General features: G+C 34.6%; 1 protein-coding gene across 4 annotated transcripts in view; it reads right to left on the bottom strand.

Annotated features, from left to right (window-relative positions):
- LOC134259194 (neurobeachin-like) overlaps positions 1-26,362 on the bottom strand; it is a 112,787-nt gene extending 86,425 nt beyond the window's left edge. For all 4 annotated transcript variants that reach the window (XM_062741794.1, XM_062741816.1, XM_062741810.1 and 1 more), the window contains exons 1-29: positions 26,051-26,362; positions 17,397-17,501; positions 16,630-16,756; positions 16,411-16,511; positions 16,036-16,131; positions 15,720-15,841; positions 12,741-12,867; positions 12,297-12,416; positions 11,835-11,981; positions 11,651-11,707; positions 11,410-11,550; positions 11,250-11,312; positions 8,745-8,827; positions 8,177-8,285; positions 7,382-7,534; positions 6,858-7,026; positions 6,030-6,172; positions 5,671-5,768; positions 5,434-5,526; positions 4,570-4,678; positions 3,294-3,375; positions 3,002-3,125; positions 2,568-2,760; positions 1,809-2,440; positions 1,554-1,707; positions 1,090-1,270; positions 658-827; positions 414-521; positions 80-227 (exon numbers count right to left, since the gene is read on the bottom strand). In XM_062741794.1, the coding sequence (XP_062597778.1) occupies positions 80-227; positions 414-521; positions 658-827; positions 1,090-1,270; positions 1,554-1,707; positions 1,809-2,440; positions 2,568-2,760; positions 3,002-3,125; positions 3,294-3,375; positions 4,570-4,678; positions 5,434-5,526; positions 5,671-5,768; positions 6,030-6,172; positions 6,858-7,026; positions 7,382-7,534; positions 8,177-8,285; positions 8,745-8,827; positions 11,250-11,312; positions 11,410-11,550; positions 11,651-11,707; positions 11,835-11,981; positions 12,297-12,416; positions 12,741-12,867; positions 15,720-15,841; positions 16,036-16,131; positions 16,411-16,511; positions 16,630-16,756; positions 17,397-17,501; positions 26,051-26,218 (4,123 nt within the window). In that variant the 5' untranslated portion in view covers positions 26,219-26,362. The remainder of the gene's footprint in view (positions 1-79; positions 228-413; positions 522-657; positions 828-1,089; positions 1,271-1,553; positions 1,708-1,808; positions 2,441-2,567; positions 2,761-3,001; positions 3,126-3,293; positions 3,376-4,569; positions 4,679-5,433; positions 5,527-5,670; positions 5,769-6,029; positions 6,173-6,857; positions 7,027-7,381; positions 7,535-8,176; positions 8,286-8,744; positions 8,828-11,249; positions 11,313-11,409; positions 11,551-11,650; positions 11,708-11,834; positions 11,982-12,296; positions 12,417-12,740; positions 12,868-15,719; positions 15,842-16,035; positions 16,132-16,410; positions 16,512-16,629; positions 16,757-17,396; positions 17,502-26,050) is intronic.
- Positions 26,363-26,653: the final 291 nt, after the last annotated feature.

Raw genomic sequence — 26,653 nt, 5'->3', positions numbered from 1 at the left:
TTACAATGATTCTATTCTATGTCTGACAATTTAATACAATATCTAGCTGGTGACTGAGCTAATACTATAAGCGTCTTACCTGAGGGGGAGTTGATAGACATTCTGTGGGAGGTTGGGGTGGCAGCTGGGCTGGGGGGTTCCAAGATGTCCCTGTATTTAGACACCATCAGCACTGATGTGAAGTACACAATAGCCAGGGCCAAGAACTGGGCTTGTTTTGTCTCCTCCTGAAAAACAAGTTCATTATTCAATGCAATATAAAAGTAGGTCCGGAAATTGCATACCACTACATCCTGCTGCTCAAACATATGATACATAAATTCATAAAGTACCTTTTTCGCATTTTCCCAAAAAATTGTTAAAATTGAAAAAATAAAGAAATTTTTTAAAATTTTAATTGAATTTAGACTCACCACATCTCTATAGACGACAGCTCTCAGTCTATTAATGTCCGTATCCTGTAACAGCTTATCAAAGTCCTTGATGGGAGAAGCCTGCTCATTCAGATTCTCAACAATATTCTACAATTACACAAAATACAAATTACCAGGATATAACAACAAATTTAAAAGAAAAATCTCATCAGGACTTATCTATCTGTAATACCAAAATTCAAAGAACATCCCCCATCTAAAAAAAATCTATGTTCCTCCGTACCTTTTCTGTTGGGTGTGAGGCCATGATAAGAGCCTGTATGGGATCCATCCCGTTAAAGCTCCTGGATCCTCTGGTACTACTAGAGGGGGATGCAGTGGGAGTACCGGGAGGGGATCTAAGATGGGATCGGTGACGACATTCCAGGCAGTTCCTCACCGCTGAGGTACATACTGTGACCACAAAAATAACATATTTATTGCATGAAACGAACCTTCATGAAAACTATTATTTCATATATTATCTGGCAAGTTATCCTTCTTTCTTCTTTTGATTGAGTAACTGGGAACTTCCATTTTTAGAAAAGACTAATTCAATGGTTACTATGCTTACATCAATTTGAATACCTTTTATAAGTTTTTTTGATAAAATACTGCAAAAAAGGTAAAATTTACCAATAAAGAATGGTAAAATAAATGTAAGTTTAGATTTTACCGAGTCTTAAACACTGCCTCAAGATGCCACCAGCTGGCATGTTCTTTTCTTGTTCCAACTCGGCAAAATTAGTGGAGCTGGCAAATATGAGTACATCAGTCAAATTCATGATCCTCTGAAGGATAGAGACAGCCTGCTCAATACTCAGGCCCTGGGTTGGCTCCAAAATCTCCACCTCTCCCTGTATAACACACAGCTTTTGAGTAAGATCAACTAGATTCATTTCAAATAACAGTTTGGAGATGACGTGTAACTGTATATCACTTCATCATTTTTGATGAACTCAATTTTTTTCCCCCAATTTCTACTTTACACCAGACCTCAAAATCAGGTACACCGAAAAAAAATTGAAAAAAATACTGAGAATACTAATGGTATAATAAGATAGAAATTTACCTATCTTTGGCAAGAATAAGAAAACTTGATCCCCACACTGTTACAAATACATCATTTGTAGTACTTACACTTGGTGATGTGGCAGCAGCCAGCAGGGGAAGTAACCCTCCACATGACGTTATCAGGTTGTCAGCCAGCTGGGAAATCATGTGAGTGACATTCACTACATACACATGGTTCTCACTGGCATTTACAAAGTCTATCACTGTCCGAGAACTATGGCTGTATAAAGGAGAAAACAAAACAATCTCAGATTTTCTGTTAAATCCAATACAAAAACTGGAAGAGTAAGAATAGATACTGTAGCTTGTATGTGCACTTACCTTTTCCAGACTTGTACATCAGTTTCTATAGAGAACAAAAGATCAGACAGAAGTTTTTGGTGTAAAGCTGACCATCTGAATTCTGGGATTCTAAAGGGAGGGGCACGGGGGCCTGTACTGAACATTTTAGTTCCCCCCTCCCTAAATGACTGTGAGCGGGTGGGGTATTTTTTGGTCTCCGCTGGTCGGGGTCTGTCGAGTGATGCAGACCTTCTGACCGTAGGTCGACCCTCGGACGACTCTTGCTCCACCACTTCCTGTTGTGGTGGCTCCCTGGCCTCCGCCTGTGGTTTCTTGGACTCCACCTTCTGGACGACATCATTAATCACGTCCTCCAGGAATTGTTTGACCTCACTGTTTGAATCCCCCTCACTGGGTTCTGCCACTTCTCCATTGGTCAGCTTACCAACATTGTTCACATTAGAGTCCTCCGTTTCTTCACTCTCCTCTGGTATTTCTGTTACTTTAACGGTACTTTTTGGTACTGGTTTATTGAGGACTCTGTCTGATACACCTGACACAGTACTGACCGGGTGCTGATCTCGTTCTTGGGGATCAACATCATCAGCTTTCACTTTGACATAATGGTCGTACATCTTGGACATATGAATTTTGAAATCTTCATAGGCAACCTGTGCATAAAAATAAACCATTTAGTAACCAAACTAATGTGACATTTCACACATACATACTCAGTAAAAACAAATTTTAAGTTCTTATTTTAAGCAATATCTTATCTGGAAAATATTTCCTATTTACCTTTGAGTGTAGAATAGCTAGAGTATCAATCCAAACTCTCCATCCCCCGAACTCAAACTTGATAGCATGATGTAGGAGCATCCTGAATAATGCCATTACCATGTCTGTAATCTTCTGTTCCTCCTCATTACGGGGGTAGATGTACGCTAGAGTGAACAGCCAGTCCTGCCATACTGACATCTGCAGCACAGTTCTACAATACACAGGAATCTTGTTAGAGACCAGCTTCATACAAGGGTAATCGTTTTTCATTTTAAAAAAGCTTCATGGGACTGGACATAATCAAAATTCATGTTTACAACATTCAGAATCCTTCTCAATTGTAGAAAATTGCAAATTATTTAACTGAGTACAATGAATAAGGCTTATAATAAAGCAACTGACAAAGATTCAGATTAGCAGAATGAGAGAAATCTATATCATATAAGTGTCACCTTCTGTTATCCCTATTGTTGTTACACAGTATGGTCAGATCAGACAGGAAGCAGCGTTTGACCTCCATAACAACAGGACTAAGCTTAGACTGACGGATCATGGTCGCCACCACCTTAAGAATAGCTGTAAAACACGATCAAAAGTTAAATACCAGCAATGGTAATCAGCAATGAACAGAAGTTTTTAAAAACAGAATATTGTTTTAAAACATCATTTTAAAATAAACTTTTTATCAATCAAATCACTTGGATAATTAATTAGAATCTAAGATTTTTTTAATAGCAATATTACCAGAATTTTCAATCTTGATATTTGAATCTGGTTCTGTGTGTTTTTGTGTGCAGGTCTCCAAGGTCATTCTTTCTGTTAGAAGCTGGAACATAAAACATATCACTGTAAATCACAACCTATTGTAATAAAATTTATCTCTTATTTTTTTTAAAACCAGTTCTTGCATTCAGAATTTAACAGTAAAAGACACTTATAATGAAGTGCCAGGGATTGCTGATTTATCTTCTATATAAGCTTAGTTCGCTACATCCAAACTTTAAGTTTCATAATATATTTTAAAGCTATGTGGTATAAAATTACTTCACCGTATTAATGCATCAATTCATTCTATTATACAAGAAGATTATTTTCATAGTTTTCATTGGCTGAAAGTACGTCACGTGAAATTCCTCCTTTTGTGATATTGATGCGAAAGCGCATCCGCGGAAAATAATATTGCATGACACGCTGTTCTGTTGCACTAAAGTTACATAGTACATGACGTCATAATAGTGTGTTCCCTGTGAGCGCCTTTTACCCTATTATACAGTTAAGGACTTCAGTGTAGGTTGATATGTGGTTATAAGGACTCATGGCAATTGATATTGACCTCAGACAAAAAAGTGATAGCGACTGAGCCTGTGAGGTTGCTATTAACTTCTATGTCTGAGGTCAATATCAATATTGCCATGAGTCCTTATAACCACATATTGACCATTCACTGAAGTCCATAGTTATCTTATATAATCACTCAAAGTGAATGCACTGACACAGTCTTAACTGAACAGACTCGGCTGTCATTATGTCACAATAGTTAAAACACGGTTCTTATATTATGACGTCACATTCTTTGTAACTTTGGTGCAACCGAATGGTGTGTCAGGCAATATCACTTTCTGTGGCTACGCTTGCGCGTCAACATCACAAAAGGAGGAATTTCATGTGATGTTCTTTCAGCCTAAGAAAATTACGAAAATAATCTTCTTATATAATATATGAGGATATCGACTAAATTCAACAAATGTTTTTGCACGACCTTTACAGAAGAAAAAATCTACTGAAGATCACTAAATTTTCACGACACCATATTTTTGCGAGATAGTAATTGACTCTTATCAGCGAGACAAAATTTTCACGAATTGTGGTTATTGCTCTATATAATCTTAAGGAATGCTATTATACGCTAGAATTTAATTTTGGCTAGCACATGGTCTCGCGTAATTATGCAAAAATAAAGTTCTCGCGAATAAAAAGTTATTTACAGTATCACACATGTAAATAAAACATGTATTCTCACCTCAAACAGGACATTGTATATAGGCATTGTTATGGTGGACACATTCAGCATCAGGCGCTCTCCTATCAAGGAAAACAAGTTGTGTGGTCCAAGGGCATCTGATTTCCTCCTGTAGATTATAATGGTATGAGATTAATGTTCATGAATTGAAACCACGTTTCAATGAATTGAAATTTATTGCAAATGCACAATGCAAATTCATGTACATCCAGCACTTAAAATGTGTGTTTTTTTCTTATTTAGTTTACAAATTTTATTCCATATTCAACACAAATTTTTTTTTATTCTACTTATATTTAGTAGCTACAAATACATCATCTGTTGTTCATCAACAGCTCTTTCAAATTTTTTTTGGCAATCATGCATTTTTTCTACTACGAAATGATAAAATTTCAGCTGATTTAATTGTGAAGTTGTTTAGACATAAAAGATCATACTGCATAAGATCAAAAGTATGGTAAATTCATGCCAATAAATTAAATCTTTAGTACAATGTATGTCCTTAATTAGAATACATGTGCATGTAATATGAAAGTTTCTATGAAAAGCTTATATCATTTTCTCATGTTTGCAGGCATGTCATGATCAGAAAATTTAGATTGAAATTCATTCAAAAATAAACATTGAGAAAACTGAAAATACATTTTAGTACATATAATATACACTGTTAAAATGACAAAGGATGCTTCAATGTAAAACCTGAAGTGACTTTTGACTGATGACCGACTAAAAAGTATTTTGATCATCTGCATTGGTGAACTCCTGTAAATATACAGCACCGATCACCCGTAACAGGAAAAGCAAGATATCGTTTAAGGTAGAGGGGATGGAAAGTAAAGGGAGATTACTGGTGTTGGTTCTTACTTGTGTGTGCTTCTCATTAGCCAGAATCCCAGCAGTTTTAGTGACTGGATCCTTAACTCTTCTGATGGGGAGGCCAGCAGCTTAAAAATTGTTCTGCAACAAATTTGTAAAATATACATATCTTTAACAAATGGTTGGTGGTTTACAGTTTAGAAGTACCTGATCTTTTACAAATCACATCTGGCAAAATTCCAAATATCTGCAGATTTCAGTTTTTTTTTTTTTACAGATGTTCACCTTATTCCTCCTTTCTTATCAAAAGAGGGCACCATGGACATAGGGTGTTCTGCCATTAGCTCCACAGTCAACTTCAGAACATCCATCAAGTTGTCATCCTGTAAAAACATCATTGACAGATTAAATTACGAAGACTTTTGACAATAAATATTGCGGAATTTGGTGCATAATGGAAATGGATGTCCTATTCTTTTAATTTTTTAAGAGTTGTCTATCTTTTACCAGTTGTACAAATTAAAAACGAGTACAAAAATTAAATGTTGGCAAATATTTTGGCATGCTTTTTGTTACATTCAATATTCTTTTTTTAAAAAGAATATCAACATTTCAATAAAAAAAAATTCAAAGTAAATCCTCACCTCATGTAGAGTGGACAGATAATTAAGAATACTCTGGAGTTCCTCCTCCTGTACCCCTGCTCCTTTCAACAAAAGCTGCTTCATATACATCAGCATGAAGGACCGTAACTTAACAATCTCATCATAGTTTGGTCTGGGGCCATCTAAAAACAAGTCACAGAATTAGTGAGAGTAAAATATCAAGAAAAAGGCTAGGCCTATTCACCTAAAATGTTCACATTCCTCACATCTTTTCCAAAATTAATATCATTATGATTAATAATCTCTTTTTTTATAAAAAATATTCTTTTATTTCATTCTTGTTTAAAATCAGAAGGGAAGTGTGATTGTTTAAGAGAATGTGAACAAAAATATTACTTAAAATGATTCTTTGAATTAAAAAAAAAACTCCTTTGTGTCGACCTACACCTGTCCCAACAAAATTTTGGAGGTTATGTCTTCAGAAGATTTGGATCTACACTTTAAACTAAGCTCATTGTGGTTCTATCTATTTCTATGTAAGCCTTTGCCTAACACCATGGACCTACCCTAACTATGAAAATTTGAACAAAGTTAATCTTCACTTTAAGAGGATGTTCAAGTATAATTCATCGTATGTCTCACTTAAATTAAATCATCATCACTGTCAGATATCAAGGCAGTGTCATTATTAGTATAAGACTGTAAGAACGGAAGATTAGCAGAATTATTAATCACTCCTTGGTAAAGGATACATGTACCACAGGCATCTAAGTTCCTACAGTCCAATTCATGACTATTTTTTTCCCCAACACTTTTCAGAAAGAATGCTTCACTAAATATGCCTTTATCTGTTAAAACAAAACCTACCAGTCCCTTTAGGTACCACCCCACTCCTATCAGCTGGGTTAACCACCCAGTAGTACAGCTTCAGTGTGTGCATTGTCTGGAGTACAGCGCTGACTCGTCTGATGTTGTTATAAATCTGAGCATTGTTTATAAACTCTGTAGCCAGGTAGCAGTACAGCTTGGTCTGGACCTGTTCATAATATTCAAAACATGATTAATGTTAGATTTTACTGCATATGGTACAAATACTTTTAAACGTTCCCATTTTAATCATGATAGGTCAAGAAAAAACTATGATATCCAAAGATTCAAGATACTGAGAGTAAAATACTTAATAAGTGGTTGGACCAAATCAGTTCCACTTATCCATGGTATTCCAAATATCAGTATTTGAGATATCAAACTTCAACTGCATATCTTAACAATAATTGATTGTATACAAGTAAAATGATCACCCTTCAATTATAGGGAGGAAAATAATCCCAGAGATAATTAAACTAATTTGTGACCACTTGAAAAACAAATACATGGATAGCACAATATACCTCTACACTTGAGTGGATCCAGAGAGCAGGGTTGAATAAAATATGATCAAACAAGTGTTTTAAGATAACACTTCCTGTGGGCAGGGCCACCAGATAATTGGTCAGTCTCAGGAAAATCTCCAGAACTGCTGGTGTCACATGCTCCCTGCTGGCCTGTTAAAGAATATATATTGAAACTTATAACAACTTTAAAACAGACAAGAGGCCCATGGGCCTTATAGGTCACCTGAGCATCATGCAACAACTTTACAATGATAGACTCTGGTTCATGTTTTAAACTAGACGTCATGGCATTCACAATTTTGAAAGAGGCACAATTGCTAATCATATATATATCAATAATTAGCATGTTTAGTTTGGTTACTTAATACCCATACACAGAGTAGGGGAACAAAAAAAATGCATTTCGACTAATCAGTAATATTCAGCAATAATCAGTATAGTGCCACTACCACATATGAACCCCTGACCCTTGGTCCACACATTTCACAATTTTGGAAAAGGCACCCTTGCTTATCAAAAATATTTGATTGATACAAAGGAGAAGATTTCAATCAATTAATTCATTTTCAGTATATAAGTAGAGGGGCCCCCCCCCCCCCCCCCCCCCCCGGATGAAAACAGATAGCAATAGGTCACCTGAGTTTACTCAGGTGACCTAAAAACAAAGACTGGAGTGCCTCAAATTTTGTCTTCTTATTATGCAAGGACAAAAAAAAAATACCACAGTTTTTATTACATAAAAAGTCATTTATGTTGAAATTCAATTACATATATATTCAAAGATCCTCTTACCTTCTCCAGCAGATACCCTATGACCAGGAAGCCGCGATTCTGCATCATCTGTTGTTGTATGGTGACAGAGCTCTCCATCAAACTGCTGACAATGTGCATCAACTTTGAACTGAAAGATTAGGCAAAGTGAAATATATAGAAAAACTTGTTGAGGAAAAGTTCTGGGGAAACATTTACAATGCATTGTTAAGAATTTTCCTGGGGATTCAAAAAAAATCACTATACTGTAGATCACTAAATTTTCGCGACACCTTATTTTCGCGAGATAGTCATTGATTCTTTATTAGCGAGACATAATTTTCACGAATTGCTGTTTTTACTCTATATAATCATAAGGAATACTTTTAAACACGAGAATGAAATTTTCACGAGCTCATTGTCTCGCGTAATTATGTGAAAATAAAGTTCTAGCGAATAAAACGTGATTTACAGTATATCAGAAAATTCCACAGTTCATATTAAATGAGTATCACTGTACACATTGCAAGCAATCTTTGAATTTCTAAAATACTCAAAATGTTTTTCTACTGATATATTTTTTTAAATGTGTTAATGTGTTTCTTTTTACCAAATAGTGTAATCCACTTCACTAGATGAGTTCTCTCCCTTTCTAACTGGCATGTCTAATTGACCAAACAATGGAAACACAACCTAAACAGAGAAAAAACATAGGTAATCAAAGATTACGAAGCTCACCTCGACGAATGTTATCAGTGTAAGTAATGCAAATCTCACATCATATTTTCTTAATATCTACTATTTATCCCAACAACAATATTCTTGCAAGTTGTGTTTAACCTCTTACAGCGCATATACAATTTCTACTCATGAAGCGTGAAAAACATGTATAGTGTAAACAAATATTCATCAATTTGTTAATACTGCAGATATCAAGGTTCAAGTTCATTGGGATTAATCTGTTCCCAAAACTTTAACCTGGTCTCTTGTATGGAAAATATAGGTCAGATCCAGCATCCGAAGCAAGTCTGGTAGTGTCCATCCCTAGATGCATCATCCATGCAAGTTTGGTTCGGGTAGGTCTTATAATTCCTTGGGAAAATATAGGTCAGATTCAGCATCCGAAGCAAGTCTGGTAGTGTCTATCCCTAGATGCATCATCCATGCAAGTTTGGTTCAGGTAGGGCTTATAGTTACTTAAGAAATTAAAATATACGTCAGATCCAGCATCTGAAGCAAGTCTGGTAGTGTCTATCCCTAGATGCATCATCCATGCATGTTTGGTTCAGGTAGGGTTTATAGTTACTTGGGAATGAAAATATAGGTCAGATCCAGCATCCGAAGCAAGTCTGGTAGTGTCCATCCCTAAATGCATCATCTATGCAAGTTTGGTTCAGGTAGGGCTTATACATGTTGTCACGGATTATCCGCGGATTTATGTAATGTACGTTAACGTTATTGTTACGTCACAATACTGTACGTTATGTTTCTATAGTTAATAAGAGAGTCTAAAATAAACCACTATACGATCAAGACGCATTTCTATTCTTTCCACAACAATTTTGGTGCCGTGATCGACGGAATGTCTACATAATACGTAAAATGGAAGGAAGACTGAAAGCCATACGGGCCGGTAACAGATCAGTGGTGACGAAACTTTTCGGACGATTTTTGGACTTGAAAGAAAATACAGCCAGTGAAGTAACGGAGGAAATCGAAATAATCAGAAAGTCCCTAACGCAAAAAAGACAAACTCTACAAGAACTAAATGAACGAATATTAGACACCTTATCTGAAGAGGACATAGAAGAAGAAATCACAAACACAGATGAGTATATATACGAATTGCCCGGAGTGTCACGGATTATCCATGGATTTATGTAATGTAGGTTAACGTTATTGTTACGTCACAATACTGTACGTTATGTTTCTATAGTTAATAAGAGAGTCTAAAATAAACCACTATACGATCAAGACGCATTTCTATTCTTTCCACAACACATGTAGTTACTTGAGAATGAAAATGTAGGTCAGATCCAGCATCCGAAGCAAGTCTGGTAGTGTTCATCCCTAGATGCATCATCTATGCAAATTTGGTTCAGGTAAGTCTTATAGTTACTTGGGAATGAAAATGTACTTCAGATCCAGCATCCGAAGCAAGTCTTGTAGTGTCCATCCCTAGATGCATCATCCCTACAAGTTTGGTTCAGGTAGGTCTTATAGTTACTTGGGAATGAAAATGTAGGTCAGATCCATCATCCGAAGCAAGTCTGGTAGTGTCCATCCCTAGATGCATCATCCATGCAAGTTTGGTTTGCGTAGGTCTTATAGTTCCTTGGAAATGAAAATGTACGTCAGATCCAGCATCCAAAGCAAGTCTGGTAGTGTCCATCCCTAGATGCATCATCTATGCACGTTTGGTCTGGGTAGGGCTTATAGTTCCTTGGGCTTGGACCTACTCCAATAACTTTAACCTATTCACTCATCTGGAAAATGTAGGTCAGATCCATCATCAGAAGCAAGTCTGGTAGTGTCCATCCCTAGATGCATCATCCATGCAAGTTTGGTTTGGGTAGGGCTTATAGTTCCTTGGAAATGGACCTGCTCCGAAAACTTTAACCTGGTCACTCATCTGGAAAATGTAGGTCAGATCCAGCATCCGAAGCAAGTCTGGTAGTGTCCATCCCTAGATGCATCATCCATGCAAGTTTGGTTCAGGTAGGGCTTATAGTTACTTGGGAATGGACCTGCTCCAAAAACTTTAACCTGGTCACTCATCCTGGGAATGGACATGCTCCAAAAACTTTAACCTGGTCACTCATCTGGAAAATGTAAGTCAGATCCAGCATCTGAAGCAAGTCTGGTAGTGTCCATCCCTAGATGCATCATCCATGCAACTTTGGTTCAGGTAGGGCTTATAGTTACTTAGGAATGGACTTGCTCCTAAAACTTTAACCTAGGACGCCGACGCTAACGCCGACGCCAACGCCGGGGGTATATCATAAGCTCATCTCGACTTCGTCGAGGTGAGCTAAAAATGATTCCCGGCTGCATTTTGAATGTTAATTCACCTCTTTGATTAGAAAACAATAATTCCATACATATGACTACAAACCTGGATTCCTCCAAGTGAATGAAGAGTACTGTAGATGGAATGTGTTATCACAGCCTTTACATCCTGTTAAAGACACAGTAAAATTGAAATTATCAAAAATAGATTGAAATCTTTAAATTCTTGAAGACACATAGCCATTCTTGGCAATATGATTCCTTACCCCAGACATAAGAGCATGCTGAACATGGACAAAGTAGGAGACATTTCCTTTTGGTGCTGATTCCAGACACAGCTGACCGTCACATGCTATAGGGTTATACATGAATACGATCAACGATGTCAACTTCCCATCATACAGCAGCTAAAACAGAAAGGGGTTTTTAAACAATAATGAATGAAGAATAGTTTAATTTACAAATTATTACATGTATTTCTGAAAAGTGTTTTGAAAACAAACTTACTCTTTTGTTGACCACAACAGTTCCCAAACCGCTTTCATTTTCAAATCGAAACTGGCTCTAAAAATTGTAGATTTGATATGAATATTAAGTTGACAGATAAAACTAGCATTCTGTGAAAAAAAGAATGCAATTGGTACTCAGGAAGGCTTGAGCACCGGGTATGTTCAGGGCTAGAAAATATTACCTTGTAACTTGGTCCTAGATAAAATATGGCTGATATTTGTTGAGGTGTGAGGGCCTCACTGAATAGATAAACAGTGGACATCTGACCACAGAACATGTGATCAGTCTCCCCCTCAGAACTGGCTCCCAGAACACATTTGTCAAAAGGCTGTATAGAAATATAAATACAAGTACTTAATAGCATGTTTAGTGAAATACTATACTCTTTTTGATCATTTACACTAAATTATATACCATGGTTTTCTTTTAACTGTAAATTCTCATTTTTATTTTTTTTTAGGATGAGAGAGTATTCAGCTGCCAGCATTTACCAAAATAACTCATACACATCAGTCTCTATCAACTTCTCATACAAGCAGTATTCCAATAAGATATGGATAAAATATGCAGTCAATAAACATTTAAACCCATTGCATGATTCATTAGCTACAAATTAACTGCTTCATGGTTGGCTGATTCTTACATCACTGGTGCTGACGAGCCAGGAAATGTCTGTGCTGGACACGATTTCTCCGTTAACGTAACATCGCAGCTCTGATTTACTCCATCGATTGTATACATGTACCACCGTCACCATGTACCACTGAAATATACAATTCAGTCTGTAACTCTTTTGATATACATGTAAATGATTCAATATTATGAACTGGCATCCTTAAAATTTCTTACTAGCCAAAATTATTAGGGCAGTGTTGGTAGATTATGAGACCAACCACTAACTGATTCAATCCTGTGACTTTTTTATTTCTAATGTACCCATTACGTCTTTTAACAAGATTGCTCATATCAATACAAGAGTACATGTACTTTAAAAATTGTTGTCTGGATCACATGAAAAGCATGAGTGAACAATATTTTCATTTTTAAAAGAGCAATGAATTTCATCTCCCTATCTTATTTCATTTACTTTTCTGGGCTGGAAGTCATATTTGACACAGTGCTGGAAACCTTTGCCTTTGATCTTCATGGTTGTGATGACCAGGGAATTTCCAAGGAAATGGGCAGAATATCCAACCCCTTTGTTGGTTTTAAAACTACAAAGAATAATAAATTTCCTGTGTAAATTTTAATATTCACACCATTAACATTTTTATTCTGACTATAGCAGACATCACTGAAACCATTACCAGTTTTTTAGACGGAGGCTGTATGACAGCCTCCGGGTATTGGGATTGTCTTGCCCATGACGTAAATAATGAGGATTCACCAAGCACCATCTATCGGTGGAATTGTTTTCATTACCTTGGGAATTCTTTTTTTAGAGCGACTCTGAGTTTAACTGATACACCGGCCGCCAGGATAGGATAGGCATAGTCTAAAGCAAAGATCGCGTCACATACAAGTATAAACAAACAGTTCCACTTTTTCTAAATAAACAGGATTTGTTGAATATATTTAAAATGACGTGTATATAAATACATTTCCTACGGAATATGTAAAAAAAAAAAAAGTGATTTAATGTTAATTTTTTATCAGACAGAATATTAGGAGATTTTGTTCCAACAGACGATGATAAAGCGCGTTTTACAATATGCCGGGCCTTTTCCCACCGATTCTCACACCAAAACAAGAACGAGAAGAAATGTAGTGGCGGATCTAGAGGGAGTTTGGGGGGTTTTAACATCCGCGGAGAGTGATTGAGGAGCCCCACTTATCAATTGCTTCTTTTATTAAAGTAAAAACTATCTCTAGTTACAGATAAGTTTAAACTTTAGTTTTCTACTTAATTGTAAAAACTTCCACCAGAATTCGCCTGTATCAAACTAAGTGTGGAGACGCAGATGACTATGCAATGTACCTGTATTATGTATTGAAGAAAATCCTGCAATGTTGCATGCAAATGTTTTATGTCACAGGGATAAATATAAGATATTTTAATAATAGATCAAACATTTAAGTTTTAATGGAATTTTTTGTGCTTGATTGCTGTTTGTAATCTCATTTTTCGTTCCTTTTCTAATTTCTTCTTGAAAGGACCGATAAATTGGTTTGCGGCCGATTTTTGACGCTTGCGTCAATAGGTTTCTTGTGAGGTTTGTAATCTGACAGGGATCGATGAATAAACAAATGCATAGTATTTTTATCTTTAGGAATATTTTCAGTCTAGTTTTGAATTGTTTATTTGATATGTATAATTTTAGGAAAAACATGAAAATAGATTTACACTTTCTACAAGCGGTTTGAGTGTTTGGGGTACCCTCACATAAGATAAGAGAGAAACAAACGGCAACTCTGATATTGAGATCAATATGCATCTGTTACGTTTGACCCTTGGTTACAACCCAAATCTTGGTTCATAGGATTTACATGATTTATCACATTATATCATGATTAATAATTAAAAATTATATCTTCTGAAATAAGTTGTCTTATTGTCATTTCGTTTATCCTTATTTGCATTCGATACTTGTGTTTTACCTCTTTCACATCTCAAACTTTAATAATTTTTTTATATACAAGATTATATGTATTTCTTATCATTGGTATTCATGTCAATTTTTTTACCCTACATCATTGGTAAAGTGATTGTTCTAACAGAGTTACTGAAAAGCAGAAATCATAGTTATATATTTATAACTTTTTCTCTACATAATTTGTAATCATGTCTCATTGTTAATGATTGTTTTAAACAGATAAACTGAAAAGGACAACCATTTCCACTGGTATACGAGTAAAGAAATATATTTTTTGGGTTAAATCTGTCATATGATAAAATACTACATTTAATACTTCCAGAAATATTAGTTGTCAAATTTGTCAAGATGTATCTTTGTTATTGTAAGCAATACTCTAGTTGTCCAAAAACAAAAACTTGTGAAATAGCAAGTCTTATTGTTCTGTTTACATAAAGTAAGAAAGCATAATATTTTATTCCACTCAAAAAATTGTGTTCTGGCACAAACATTTATTGCATGTTAATGAAGTTGTATTACTTAAAAAAAATTCTGTGTTGCTTTCAAGCTAGGTCACCCCATTTTGTATCACAAAGGTTTAAGACAAACTGTACTATATTATGTTGTTCATGTCCAATTATCTGGCTTGTTCTTTTTCCATGTTGGCTCATATCATAACATTATTACAATAAGGCCGAGAAATTTTGATTTTGGTAGCTGTTACATGTCATAATTATGTTAACAGTAGGTCTCTGTGACCTGTAAATAAGATATCTTGAAATATGGAAACTCCTGACTGGCTGAGGCCTAGTGCTGAATCCAGAAATTCTGAAAAAGGGGAACCAGTTTGAGGTCAGGGGAGGGGCCCACAGCCACGATTAAAACATTCATTTATCAAATATTGTGTATTTTTTGGACTCAAAAGGGAGGGGGCCTGAGGCCCCTTCCAAATCCACCAGTGGGCTCATCACTAGAACATACTAGACCTACATTCATCAAACCGGGCCTGGGGGCATAAAACTTAGACAAGCTCACTTTTGATCTCAGTCTCACTTTTCCACTATATATTCCTTAAGTGAGACTGAGATAAAAAGTGAGCCCGTCAAAGTATTATGTCAACCAGGCCTAGTCAATTACTGTTTCTTACGTTGAAGTGTTTAATATTGAAAGTATTTGATCTAAATAACAGTGAACTTTAATGAAATTATAATATCCCAACAACCTCATGAATATTGGAGTATCATTTTAAAAAATTTGAATTGAAAAAAAAACCTACACATTATTCCTCATAATATTCTATATATATACAGCTATGTATGACAAATATATTTCTTTTGTGTAAGCCTCCGTCTAACAGTACTTTCAGTACTTTGATTAAAGTTTTCATACATATATTTTTGCAGCTAAATCAAACAAAATCTTTACAATATGCATGTACAGTATGATTTACTAATCACTATCCACAAAACTTCATTAAGCTGAGCTATACTTACCAGTATAGATAGGGTTTTTCTCTCTCCACTGTGACCCCAGTAACTGGGTCTAGTCGTAACCAGCATGTAAATGTCCAGCCGTTCTGGTATGGCCAGGTTTTTATAGGAGGAAGGGCAATAAACTAAAATTGAAACGATTTTCAATTTAATGGCTTCACCATAATAGAAATAAGTAATTAATGACGACATACATGTATATTGATCTTTGTTTTTCTACATGCAAAATATAAACTCATGAAAGTTCCAATCTTTGTAAAACAGCAGCCTTAACCAACCTCAGCTACACAAGAAAAGACAAAAATAAGTTTGTACATACTGATCCCTTTTTCCCTGGGAAGCTGAAGAACTCATCAGGACCTTCCCTCTGTGGCATCACTTGTAGGACCGACAATAACTTCACAGCATGTCTTTGCTATACATAAAATAAATAATCCTTTGTTACTTGTAAAAAGAATATCATCAAAATGATGGTATAATTTTGTTATTATCTATGTCTATCATATTTAGTGAATAGATTCCATTACAACAGAAACATCTCATTAAGATCATAGCACGTCTCCAAATGGTGATTCTCAACTTCATAATATGAGCCAAAATATCACATATGAAAGATACATTAATGCATTGTACACATGCAGATAAAAATAAAACCAAGGGCCCAAAACAGAAATTCTTTGAGCCATTTACTTACCCACTCCCCTTCTGAGGCCTCCAGGATGGAGAACAACATTTTCAGTTCTCGGACCGTGATGCTGTAACTGGCCAGTGTAGACAGCATGTCCACCAGAAGATCTATGAAGGTCAAAACAGATACTATTACATGTATCTCATATTCTTTTGATAAAACATTTAGGAGGTATTTGGCAGAGAAACTTTGTTATAAGCGTGTTTTACAGTATTTATCCCATACCTGCTATGACATCGTCCACATCCTTCATCAGATTAAGAGCGTGTTCTATCAGCCCCACCTCTGTACACGCTTGTAAGTTCCGACGACTCTTCTTTAACATCGCAGTAAAAACACTCCATATTTCAGCCTGCAAAATATGATTACTCGTAAATTGTTACTTAAATCTAAAACATTTTATCCAAAACTACTCAAAAGTATTCTACACTTGTTTACCTATACAGACCTTTTATATACCTAATAATGATTGACTGTCTGTAGTTTAACATCCTTGCAAGATTTTTTCATCCAATAAAGTGGGAATGCCATTGAAGGGCTTAAAGGACAAGGTAGGGTAACGGCCGAATCTGGCCCCTTAGTTGATATAAAAATCAATTCTAGTACTAGTACATCTACAAATGTACTAGTACATCTACAAATCTGAGTCATTTCTTCCTCTTTTTCTGAATCAGGACATCTGTGTAAAGGTATTATTTTTTGTTGCTATTAGAATAAGTAAATAATGATCTTATAAATAATTCACATAAAATTGCCTGCTGGCATTTCTTATAAAAGGCATTTCTTATAAAGTATGTACGATATGCACTACATTCTGTGTGTAAAGAGTACACAAATAATCAATGCCTACAACTGCACAATATGTAAACAAGTTCTTTAAGCCATCATTCTGATGATATGGTGCCCTCTGGGTTTTCCATACAAAGATAAAACAAGGAGACAATACCAACATTGCATTATAATGATTCACGCTATTAGATGACACTGTGTACCTGTAGTGTTACAGTACAACTGGAGAAGACGCGTAACATGTGAAGAATATTCTGTGGCTCCTGGATGATGAAGTTTGTCTCAATGTCAAACTCTCCTCCCACCAGCTGAAAGACAAGCAAAATTTTCATTCATTCAAATATAACATACTGATAGTAAACAATGTTTAACATTTCATGTAACACATTCTTATTACTATGTATATCAATGATTCAGATAAAAACTGCTACCTGGTAATTCAATCTAATTCACTAGTAAAAATAATTTAATGAAATTAATTAAAATATCATATCCATCATCACAAACTACAGCCAAAATGTAGGATCCTCTCCCCAATATGAAGAGAAAGTTACATGAAGACTCCAGATTGTGGCTTGAGATGATGCATAATATCATGAGTAAAGAGGGACTGACAAAAATATTAGAGAAATCAAAAAAGTAATATGGATTCCTATTTTAACTTTGACCAAAGATTGTCATACATGTATCCATATTTGTCATTTCTATTTCAAAACCATAGATGAATAAAAATTAAATGCATAATCAACAAATTAAAATGGTGATAAAAAAGCCATGTCCTTTAATCACCCTTTTTTTTTAAAATTGAAATCAAAGACATTTGATTTCTTATTTAGATCAAGGCACAATCAATGAGCATCTCAGCTAGAAAAAAATGTCTTTATACAACATTTTATTGAATTCAAATAAACATAACCTATAAAACTCATCCATCTGCAAAAAGACACCGGACTGGGAAAAGATCAATTTTTGCAATAATCTAGTAACTTTTTTCTTTTACATGTTCAAGGAGAAAACTGCTGAGATAAAATATTCAAAGTAAAATGACTATAAGTCCTTATTTTGAAGAACGATCGAGAACTGTCTCATCAAGGACACTTGTCCTAAGACAGAAGAAGCTGCTCTAATTTATTTTCCTCCTCATTTCCTTTAATTTAATAAAATTCAACTTCAAGACAGCGCAATTACTGGGCGGCAAATCAATGGCTGTTACCAAAGACTTGGATAATTCAATATAATTGGTCTAAAATTTTGTTCATTATGGAAAGAATAATTCAGTTTCTTCCAGTTTAATTTCCAAATCAATCATCCATACACCATCAACGAGACACTGTTAATTCATGATGAAATTGTCAGCTTATGGTGAAGGATTTCACTCCATTGTTATGGAGACTGCTCTACACAAGAGCCATACCAGACTTTGGTCATTGTGGGGTTTTATAGGGATAGGGATGAATTCCTAAGGCACTAACTAAGGTCTGATGCTTTTATATCTGAATGATGCTACAGACACCTTCCTCTAGACAGATCATTACCAGATATTCCCTAACTAGCATTACAAAACTCTCAGGCATGGCTTTTCTTTAACCAAATTATAAACTAATTTTCAAAAGCTTTTCCCTAGGACCCAGTGGAATTATAAATTGCTACCTTTTTACATTTTCCGACTGCTCTGAAATAGGAATTCATTGCTCTGAAATAGGAATTCATTGACTAATATTCAGGAAACATAAGCCAGATATACAGAAAAAAAATTAGCACAATCCCAAGTTCATTTCCTGGTTATCAATACTCCAGTAATCTTGTTCTACTTACTAAAAATAAAGCTTAATGACAAAAAGGCATAAAATCTTTTATACTTAAATTTACTTGTATTCTGTAGTACAAATGTATTTCATAGTATAATGTGCTTGTAAAATCAGTATATAAAATGTTTCTTTAAAAATTGTACATTTTTGTTGCAAATACATCTTATTAATAGAATACCTTTTACTGCATCATGAATGTACTAGTAGATGTGCACAAATATAGATAAAGCAAATTATATAAAAGGCCTTTATTTAGCAAACCATGCTTATTCCACATTGTGAAATCATTACAGGTGTTTCATTCTTGTTGGTCAATGTCTAAAATATGCATGAGCAAAGCTGCAATTCCACAAACTCAAAGAAAATGTCAATAGTCACTAAAGTTAAAGCCAAGCTCGCTCGAGTGAGTTCATTATAAAAATAATGGTTACATAGCTGAGTTCAAATACCTATAGGTACAAATATTGATTTGTAAATCCCTGGACTCTGTTACAGAAAATTGATAGACTTCAGTCTCATTCAGGAAGGTAACAAATGATATTGTATAGTGTAAATATAGTGGGCACATTCTAATATCATGAAAGATTTTACATATACCAAAGTATCAATAATATATTAGGAATACCTTACATAAGTGAATTTCGTAATAAACTCAATGATAGACAAGCACTGTCGTGCAAAATTTTTTGATTTTATATGCAAGGTTTGTCTGCAATTTAAATGCATTTCAATTCTTTTTTTTTTTTTAAAGGGCAAACAATCTTTTTCTAGAATTTAAGACAGTAGAGTTATTTTTTTATCATTAGACACATAGTCTTCAGGCACAGAGGTTCATTAATGAAAAAACCAGTATTGATTTGAATTCCATCCATATCACTGACTAAATGAATGTTATTAATGTTGATCAATCTTGAATCATCACTTGCAGTTTGTAAAACATTTATGGGAAAGGGCTGCAAATATTGACATCCAATTTCTATAATTGTGCTTGTGTACCCTCTAATTGTAGGTTTCATTGAACAGCCAGCTTTTAGTGGACAGTGCATAGATCTAAGAAGGACCCTTAATCAATCATTTAAAGATCTTCCCAGCACCCTGATATTGCTACCAGATAACAGTCTTCAAAGCCCACGCAGCATCCTGTTGTCAATATAATGAAAAACCTCCCTGTCTTAACTGCACTGTCTAAAAAAATATAGTCAACTAGCCAAAGAACCAGACTAAAATAACATTTAAATATCATTTCAAGGTGCATTAATTAAATGTTGAGTTGCTTTCTCTGTCCCGTAATGACTGGGGTTACTTTTATCTCTGGTGGGTAATTATGGCTCATCAGACAGCAATAAATCATGCATTCCTTCCTGCTGCAGGTTGCTGACACTGATTTTGTGTGGGGTTTATTAATCAGGGTGATAAATTTTATCCCTGATCAATGATCCATCAGAATGCTGAGCCAGATGCATGTACCTGTCCATTTAATCTCTCTGGAATCTATTACCTGGGAAGATGTATATTTCTATTTACCTGTAAGCGACTGTCTCCTTTGTACACTAAATGACTCCTTGGTATTTCTGTTTTCTAAGAGAACTTGCATCTTTAATGTGATCATTACATTTGATCTTTAGGTTTGAAGGGAAAATGGACCTTTTGCTTTATTTTAAAAAGGTCATCTGTAATGCATGGAGCTTTTCAAAGCATGTGCACTCTAATTACCATTGTGAATGTTATCTATACTGACTCTCTCTTAATGTATCATGTTTAATCAGTTTGTGTCAGTATGCATAAAATAATTAATGTACAAAATTGAAACCCTACCCCCCCCCCCCCTCCCCCAATACAAATATCATGAAAAAATTGATTTGAAGATTGAAACAACAAATTCAGAAACTTTAATTTATAGAAAGCAAACTTTCCGCAGATTTTGTGTACCCTGAAATCCTATGTCGAATTATATTTATAGCATAAACGTATATATGTATCCGTATGTTATCCCATTTCATGAGACAAGGCACTTCATGTGGGATGCTCTACTATATAATGAAGCATTTCCTGTCCCCATGCATATTTACTCTGATTGCAGTCATCCCAGCTATTTTGTTCTTTTACAAATCACTATTAATGGCCCAATATAGCTCGTAGCACCATCAATAAAATTACTCACAGACATACACTGTTAAACTAAGCATGATTTGTAGTTGAAAAAAATTACAGTAAAAAATTATTAAATGAGCAGCAGGGCTCTTTGATGAGATGCAATAAATTTAAATCAATCTTTTACATTCCCAGAAGCAGCTTGTTTTTTGGCAGATAGAAGTCAGTCTTTCCTATCATTATAAAATGACAGTCGATAGAGCACTCTGATATGGCAAGAGGATTGTGTTTTCTTGTTGTTTGAAAAATCAAATCAAAACACTGAAATTGTTTGACAGAATATTTCAATGTAAAATTTATTTCATTTTGAATACTTGAATTTCAAATCTGTTGCAAATTTTATTCTAATGGTTGTATTTGACTTTGTCAAACATATAACTTTTAAAAATAACCTCTGGTTTTGACAATATTTACAAACAGTAGAATTAGCAAACTGGAATGAATTCAAATTACACCACTACAATCATACATACATCATAGCTAGCTATATTTTAATATTCCAGTCCAGAAACATACCTGATATTCCCCATTTTCAAAAGGTGAGTTATTTCCCCTGAAGGGAACTCTTTTACTGTGTTTAATACGCATGTGCTATAAATAAAGTCACTTCCGCGGACGTTCTTGATGTAAACATGTTTATGGTGTAATACATCTGTCATATGGAAAAATGTTATTGTGCTTGTGAATAAAAAGAAATCTTAACTGATTCGTATTTTTTTTTATATTGCCCACTCACAGTCTCTTTCTGGATTTGTATTAATCTGTGTAGTACTATAATAAGGTGCTGTGTGCCCCCCCCCTCCTTACAAAAAAAAAGAAAGAAACAAATTACTGATAAAATGCTGATACGTATTCGAATAGGCCTATTAAAAAAAAGCTAATAAGCTAATTTTCGGTAGTGGATATTCTGCAGACGGATCATCATTATTTACAAAATGTGTGGAACAAATTTTTAGTTATAAAGTTTTTTTTTTCTATTATACGTCTCTGTTTTAAGAATTAATCTAGCCTGCTGCAGCCATATTTTCTTTGTATCTCTAGGAATTTTTTGGAGACTGATGATTACCTCTGAAATTGCTGCATATACAGCAGTACTTCGTCTTCCGCGACCAATACCAAGAAACTGCGTTTTTGCTCGATTGTATGTCATAACATAGAACTTTTACTTTTACAAGAACATATTTGGTGACAATGAAAGGCCTATTTCATTTGAATTAACAGTGTTTCTAGAATTTTTTATTTGTAAAATAATTGGTTCACCATATGTAGTATTAAAACTTTGAATAGAATTCTAAATGAATAATTTAATCTCATGTCCTCATGTAACGAAGAAAGACTAATTAAAATAGCATTGACCTGAATTCGTGTTACATATGTCGTATAAAGTCTGAGCTGCATTTAATCAAAGTTTTAGTGTAGGATCTAAGCATATGTACATGTATATTCCCGAGTAAAATACACATTTTGTTTTAGATCAGAGAATTGAGAGCAGAACCACGAAATTGATACAATAATTTCCTAGCGTATTTCTCGTTAATTAACGGAAAACATTCTTTTCTCAACTGTTATTTATTTTTTAAAAATCCTTTCAGTGTAAGTACATGTATTTATTTTTTTAAATTATTCTTTTTTGCAAAGTGTGTAAAAAACAATATGAGAGAGAGAGAGAGAGAGAGAGAGAGAGAGAGAGAGAGAGAGAGAGAGAGAGAGAGACTCATGTAACCCCGTGTAACTGACATACATGTACACGTTCTATGTACCTGTATGCACGGGGGGGGGGGGGGGGGGGGTGAAGGAGCTTAGCCCCACCCCCACTTTTTTCCCAATATTACTTTTTCTATTGAAAATGTTCATTGATAGACAGGTTGCCAACCAACCCCCCCCCCCCACCCCCACCCACCCACACACAGTTAATACTACGGTAAAGTTATATAAGAGAAATGTAGTATTGTATGCCAAGGAACTGGTACTGAAATAAGTGGCTTTTTCAACTTTGGGCAAGGTTTTTCTTTGCTTGTCAACTTTTCAAGGTAAGAAAAAAATATTTCTTTGGCTACCCCCCCCCCCCACTTTTAAAGATGATGCTTCGTGTCTGGCTAATTCGTATAGCTTTCTAGAAAGGGGGGGGGGGGGGCTAACAGACCTTTTATAAAATAATTCATTATCTAAAAAAAATGCAAACCGTTTCCTTCTTTTAAAATTTTTAAATACAGTGTGTAAGTTGATCACTATTTTGTTGGATTATCGTAATGTGTAGCCCGCGGAAGTTAGGCTAGTGTAGAAGAGTTCCGATTTTGAGGGGAGATAACTCACTTTTGAAAATGGGGAATAAACACATTAAATTAATATATCTTATTTTATTTAAAAGTACAGAGGCAACTTAAAAGGTTCCCTGCAACAAGGTTGGCAACTAGTTATATTCTACTAACTGTTCCACATGATTATACTTTACTGACTGCTCTATATGCTTTATACGACAAAGTTATATCTTTCTTATTAACGGGTATCTCTATTTCATCCACGTTACAATACATCTTACCCATAGTCTTTCTACATCAACAGAAAGAAGACAGCTCTTTTAAACAAGCTCAAAGAAAGGAGAAGGGGATTTCATTTCCTTAAAGTTTTATGATCTCTCTACTCTTTTTAAATGAGAGAGAAATTAACTATAAATTTTGTACATTGAATAAGTCACTGATTCAAACTTAAAGTATTTATTTATTTGGTTGCAATTTTTTACCAATAGTTGTGAGTACAGCAATACACAATACACGAGTGACTCAGTCTCTAATGCTAAAACATGCAATTGATTTTGATCTGTCATATTTCATTTATTTATGATATTAAAAAAGGAGATTAATGCAAGAAATCCAATAAAACCAATTTAGAAATATTATTTTATAAATAGTGGTGTAATAAGAAAGAGTCTCTTCATAATTTACTGGAAAATCCCACAGATGTGAGAGAAGCTTGCTAGCAACCTCTTTCTATCTACTAAGTTTGAAAGATATGCCATTGACTTAATTATCAGAAATTGGCATCAAATGAAGCATTTGCCTGTTTATCCCTTAAGAATTAGTTTGACTTTTTTTGTACAAAGTTCAATCCTAATGGTCAAGAAACCACCAAAGCACTTTACAAAAAGGTTACAAGATAAAGGTTACAATGGTATACTGTACATAAAAGATTTCATATAAAAGCATTATTTATTATATTAATTTGGTATTATGTTAGAAGACTTAGGAGCTTGGAATTCACATCATTTGAAAAGCCACTCATGCATGAATTATCACATGCTTTGAGTTTAGTTATCAAGGTTATCATCCTTATAATACATTCCTCCCCTCCACTAGCATTTATAATAATTTCTGTATAATATATTTTAAATGCATATACATATTAATTAGCACTATATATCACACCAGTGGAAGAAATCCTGGCACAAGGGTGTTATATACTTAATTAATTTTTTTAATGAATGGTTTCATGGGAAATTGGATACAAAAATCTGGGTCAGCACTTGTTCTAACTTGAGTGCAGCAGTAGACCCTGGAATACCTGATAGAAATCAATACAGTGTGTATTGATCTATATGGCTCTAATTAATTATATCTACCATTCTATTCTATTTTATCCAAAGAAACAGGAAGCAGTTAATTCCCTTGCAGACACAGGGACAGGAAATTTAGCTTCTTTCACACTATATATACTCAGCATTTCTTATATTGCATGCAAGCATTTGATATCTTGTTCATTAATATATTGTATAGTGAAAGATGACATAGTTCAGTGGGATTCAGAATGAAATTAATAATTCCATTAAATTTCTACAGAGTACATGAATTAAAACATTGTTTTATATAAAAGTAGCTCCATGGAAACACAACACAGTACCACCAAGTATAGAAGCAATTTTTTTTAAAATAAAGCATCAATAAAGTTAAATTCTTTAATAGTAAGACACCATTGCTATAATTTAAAAGTAGAATTTCTCAGCATTTACTTGCACAATATATGTTACTTAGGTCTTGATGCTATGTTTCCGTTTAATTGAACTTGAGATACTTTGCCTCCATCAGATGGGAGTAATTATACCAAGTTGTTGAAATTTTGGAATTACTGTCAGATATTTGGTTTGACAAGGTTTAATTAAGAATCTACATAACCAGGAAAACTTTTGTCAGAACAGATACATAAACCTTATTTTATACAAAAGAGAAAATACATGACTATATCCAAATGCCCCTTATTATTTTCAACAGTAATTGATCTCACGATTTTCATTTTTTAGGATAAAGTTTCTTAAGTCAGGAACATTATAATTAACACAACTTAAGTCCTCACTTTAACAAATCTGATCAACCGCTGTCACCACATTGCCATTTCTCCTTTTTTGTGACTTTCACCTGTGTAACCTGTTCCCAGTCTTTTAAAATTTGAATCAATTATGCAAATGTTTTTCAAACAGTATTTAGAATGACATTTTCATTGACAAGGACCATTATACTAATGTTAGTATATAGGTCCATGGCTATTAGTCCATACAATTTGTTTATCAACCTTGCAGACAGGATGGACAGTTTTAACCAACTCTGATTATCTATGATATATGTTTTATCCCTTTTCAGTGTGTTTCAAAAACTTATTTTTTTTTACTTTCATTAATTAGTTGTCATCAAATAATGGTTATTGGTATGTTTTTCCAAATTTTCATGGTGGCATATAAAAATGCCACTGTGGCATTATTTACAGAAACAACTTTTAGCAGCTTTAAAAGTATAGTTTTGGTGCAATTAACATTTTCAGGTGTGAAACATAGCTGAAACATGCACAATAAATCCCTCGACTCTGCAGGTACCATGCCACGCCCACCCTTTCTCACTCGGAATAATACTTACCAAATGTAATACTGTGTCCACAACATCTTTATTTGGAACTTGGTCCACCTTCAACAAACTGATCAACAGGCCGAATTTGAGCTCGTCATTCCCTGTTGATTTCAGAATGTCATCTGTTGACCCTGTGGACGTGCCATTTTTCTCCTCAGCGGTCGCACTCAGCGACATAACTGCACTTTATCCAATGCAGAGACCTCTCTCTATGATTATTTTTCCGTGCTCAATTAAAATAACTTAACTGTCATGTACCACTCCAATGTGAAACCTATGTTGGTGCGTCAGATCCTCCACTTTCGGCAGGATGCCGGAACAACTTCCTACTAACGGATGCGGACCAAAAGTTTTTGTTCGGATCTTTTTGGATTTTTCTTATAACCTTTCCGATAAAATATTTTTATGCGCCTGAATCGAAAGATCCGAGGCGTATATTGTTTTTTTTTCCTGTTTGTCTGTTTGTCTGCAAACTTTAAGGGACTCCGACCCTCAGCCAGGAAGGACAACTCTTTAATTTATAATTTAATTCAAAAAGTCTTTAAATGAAGCTTGAAAATTAAATATTTTCATGCAACAATTTTCATTATACGCCTCTCAATGTGCAGCTAG

The sequence above is a fragment of the Saccostrea cucullata genome, unplaced genomic scaffold (assembly GCF_032062105.1).
Source record: "Saccostrea cucullata isolate Sc308-1 unplaced genomic scaffold, CSIRO_AGI_Scuc_v1 ctg1040, whole genome shotgun sequence".
NCBI classification, from domain to species: Eukaryota; Metazoa; Mollusca; class Bivalvia; order Ostreida; family Ostreidae; genus Saccostrea; species Saccostrea cuccullata.
This window is presented reverse-complemented; position numbering and strand designations above follow the sequence as displayed.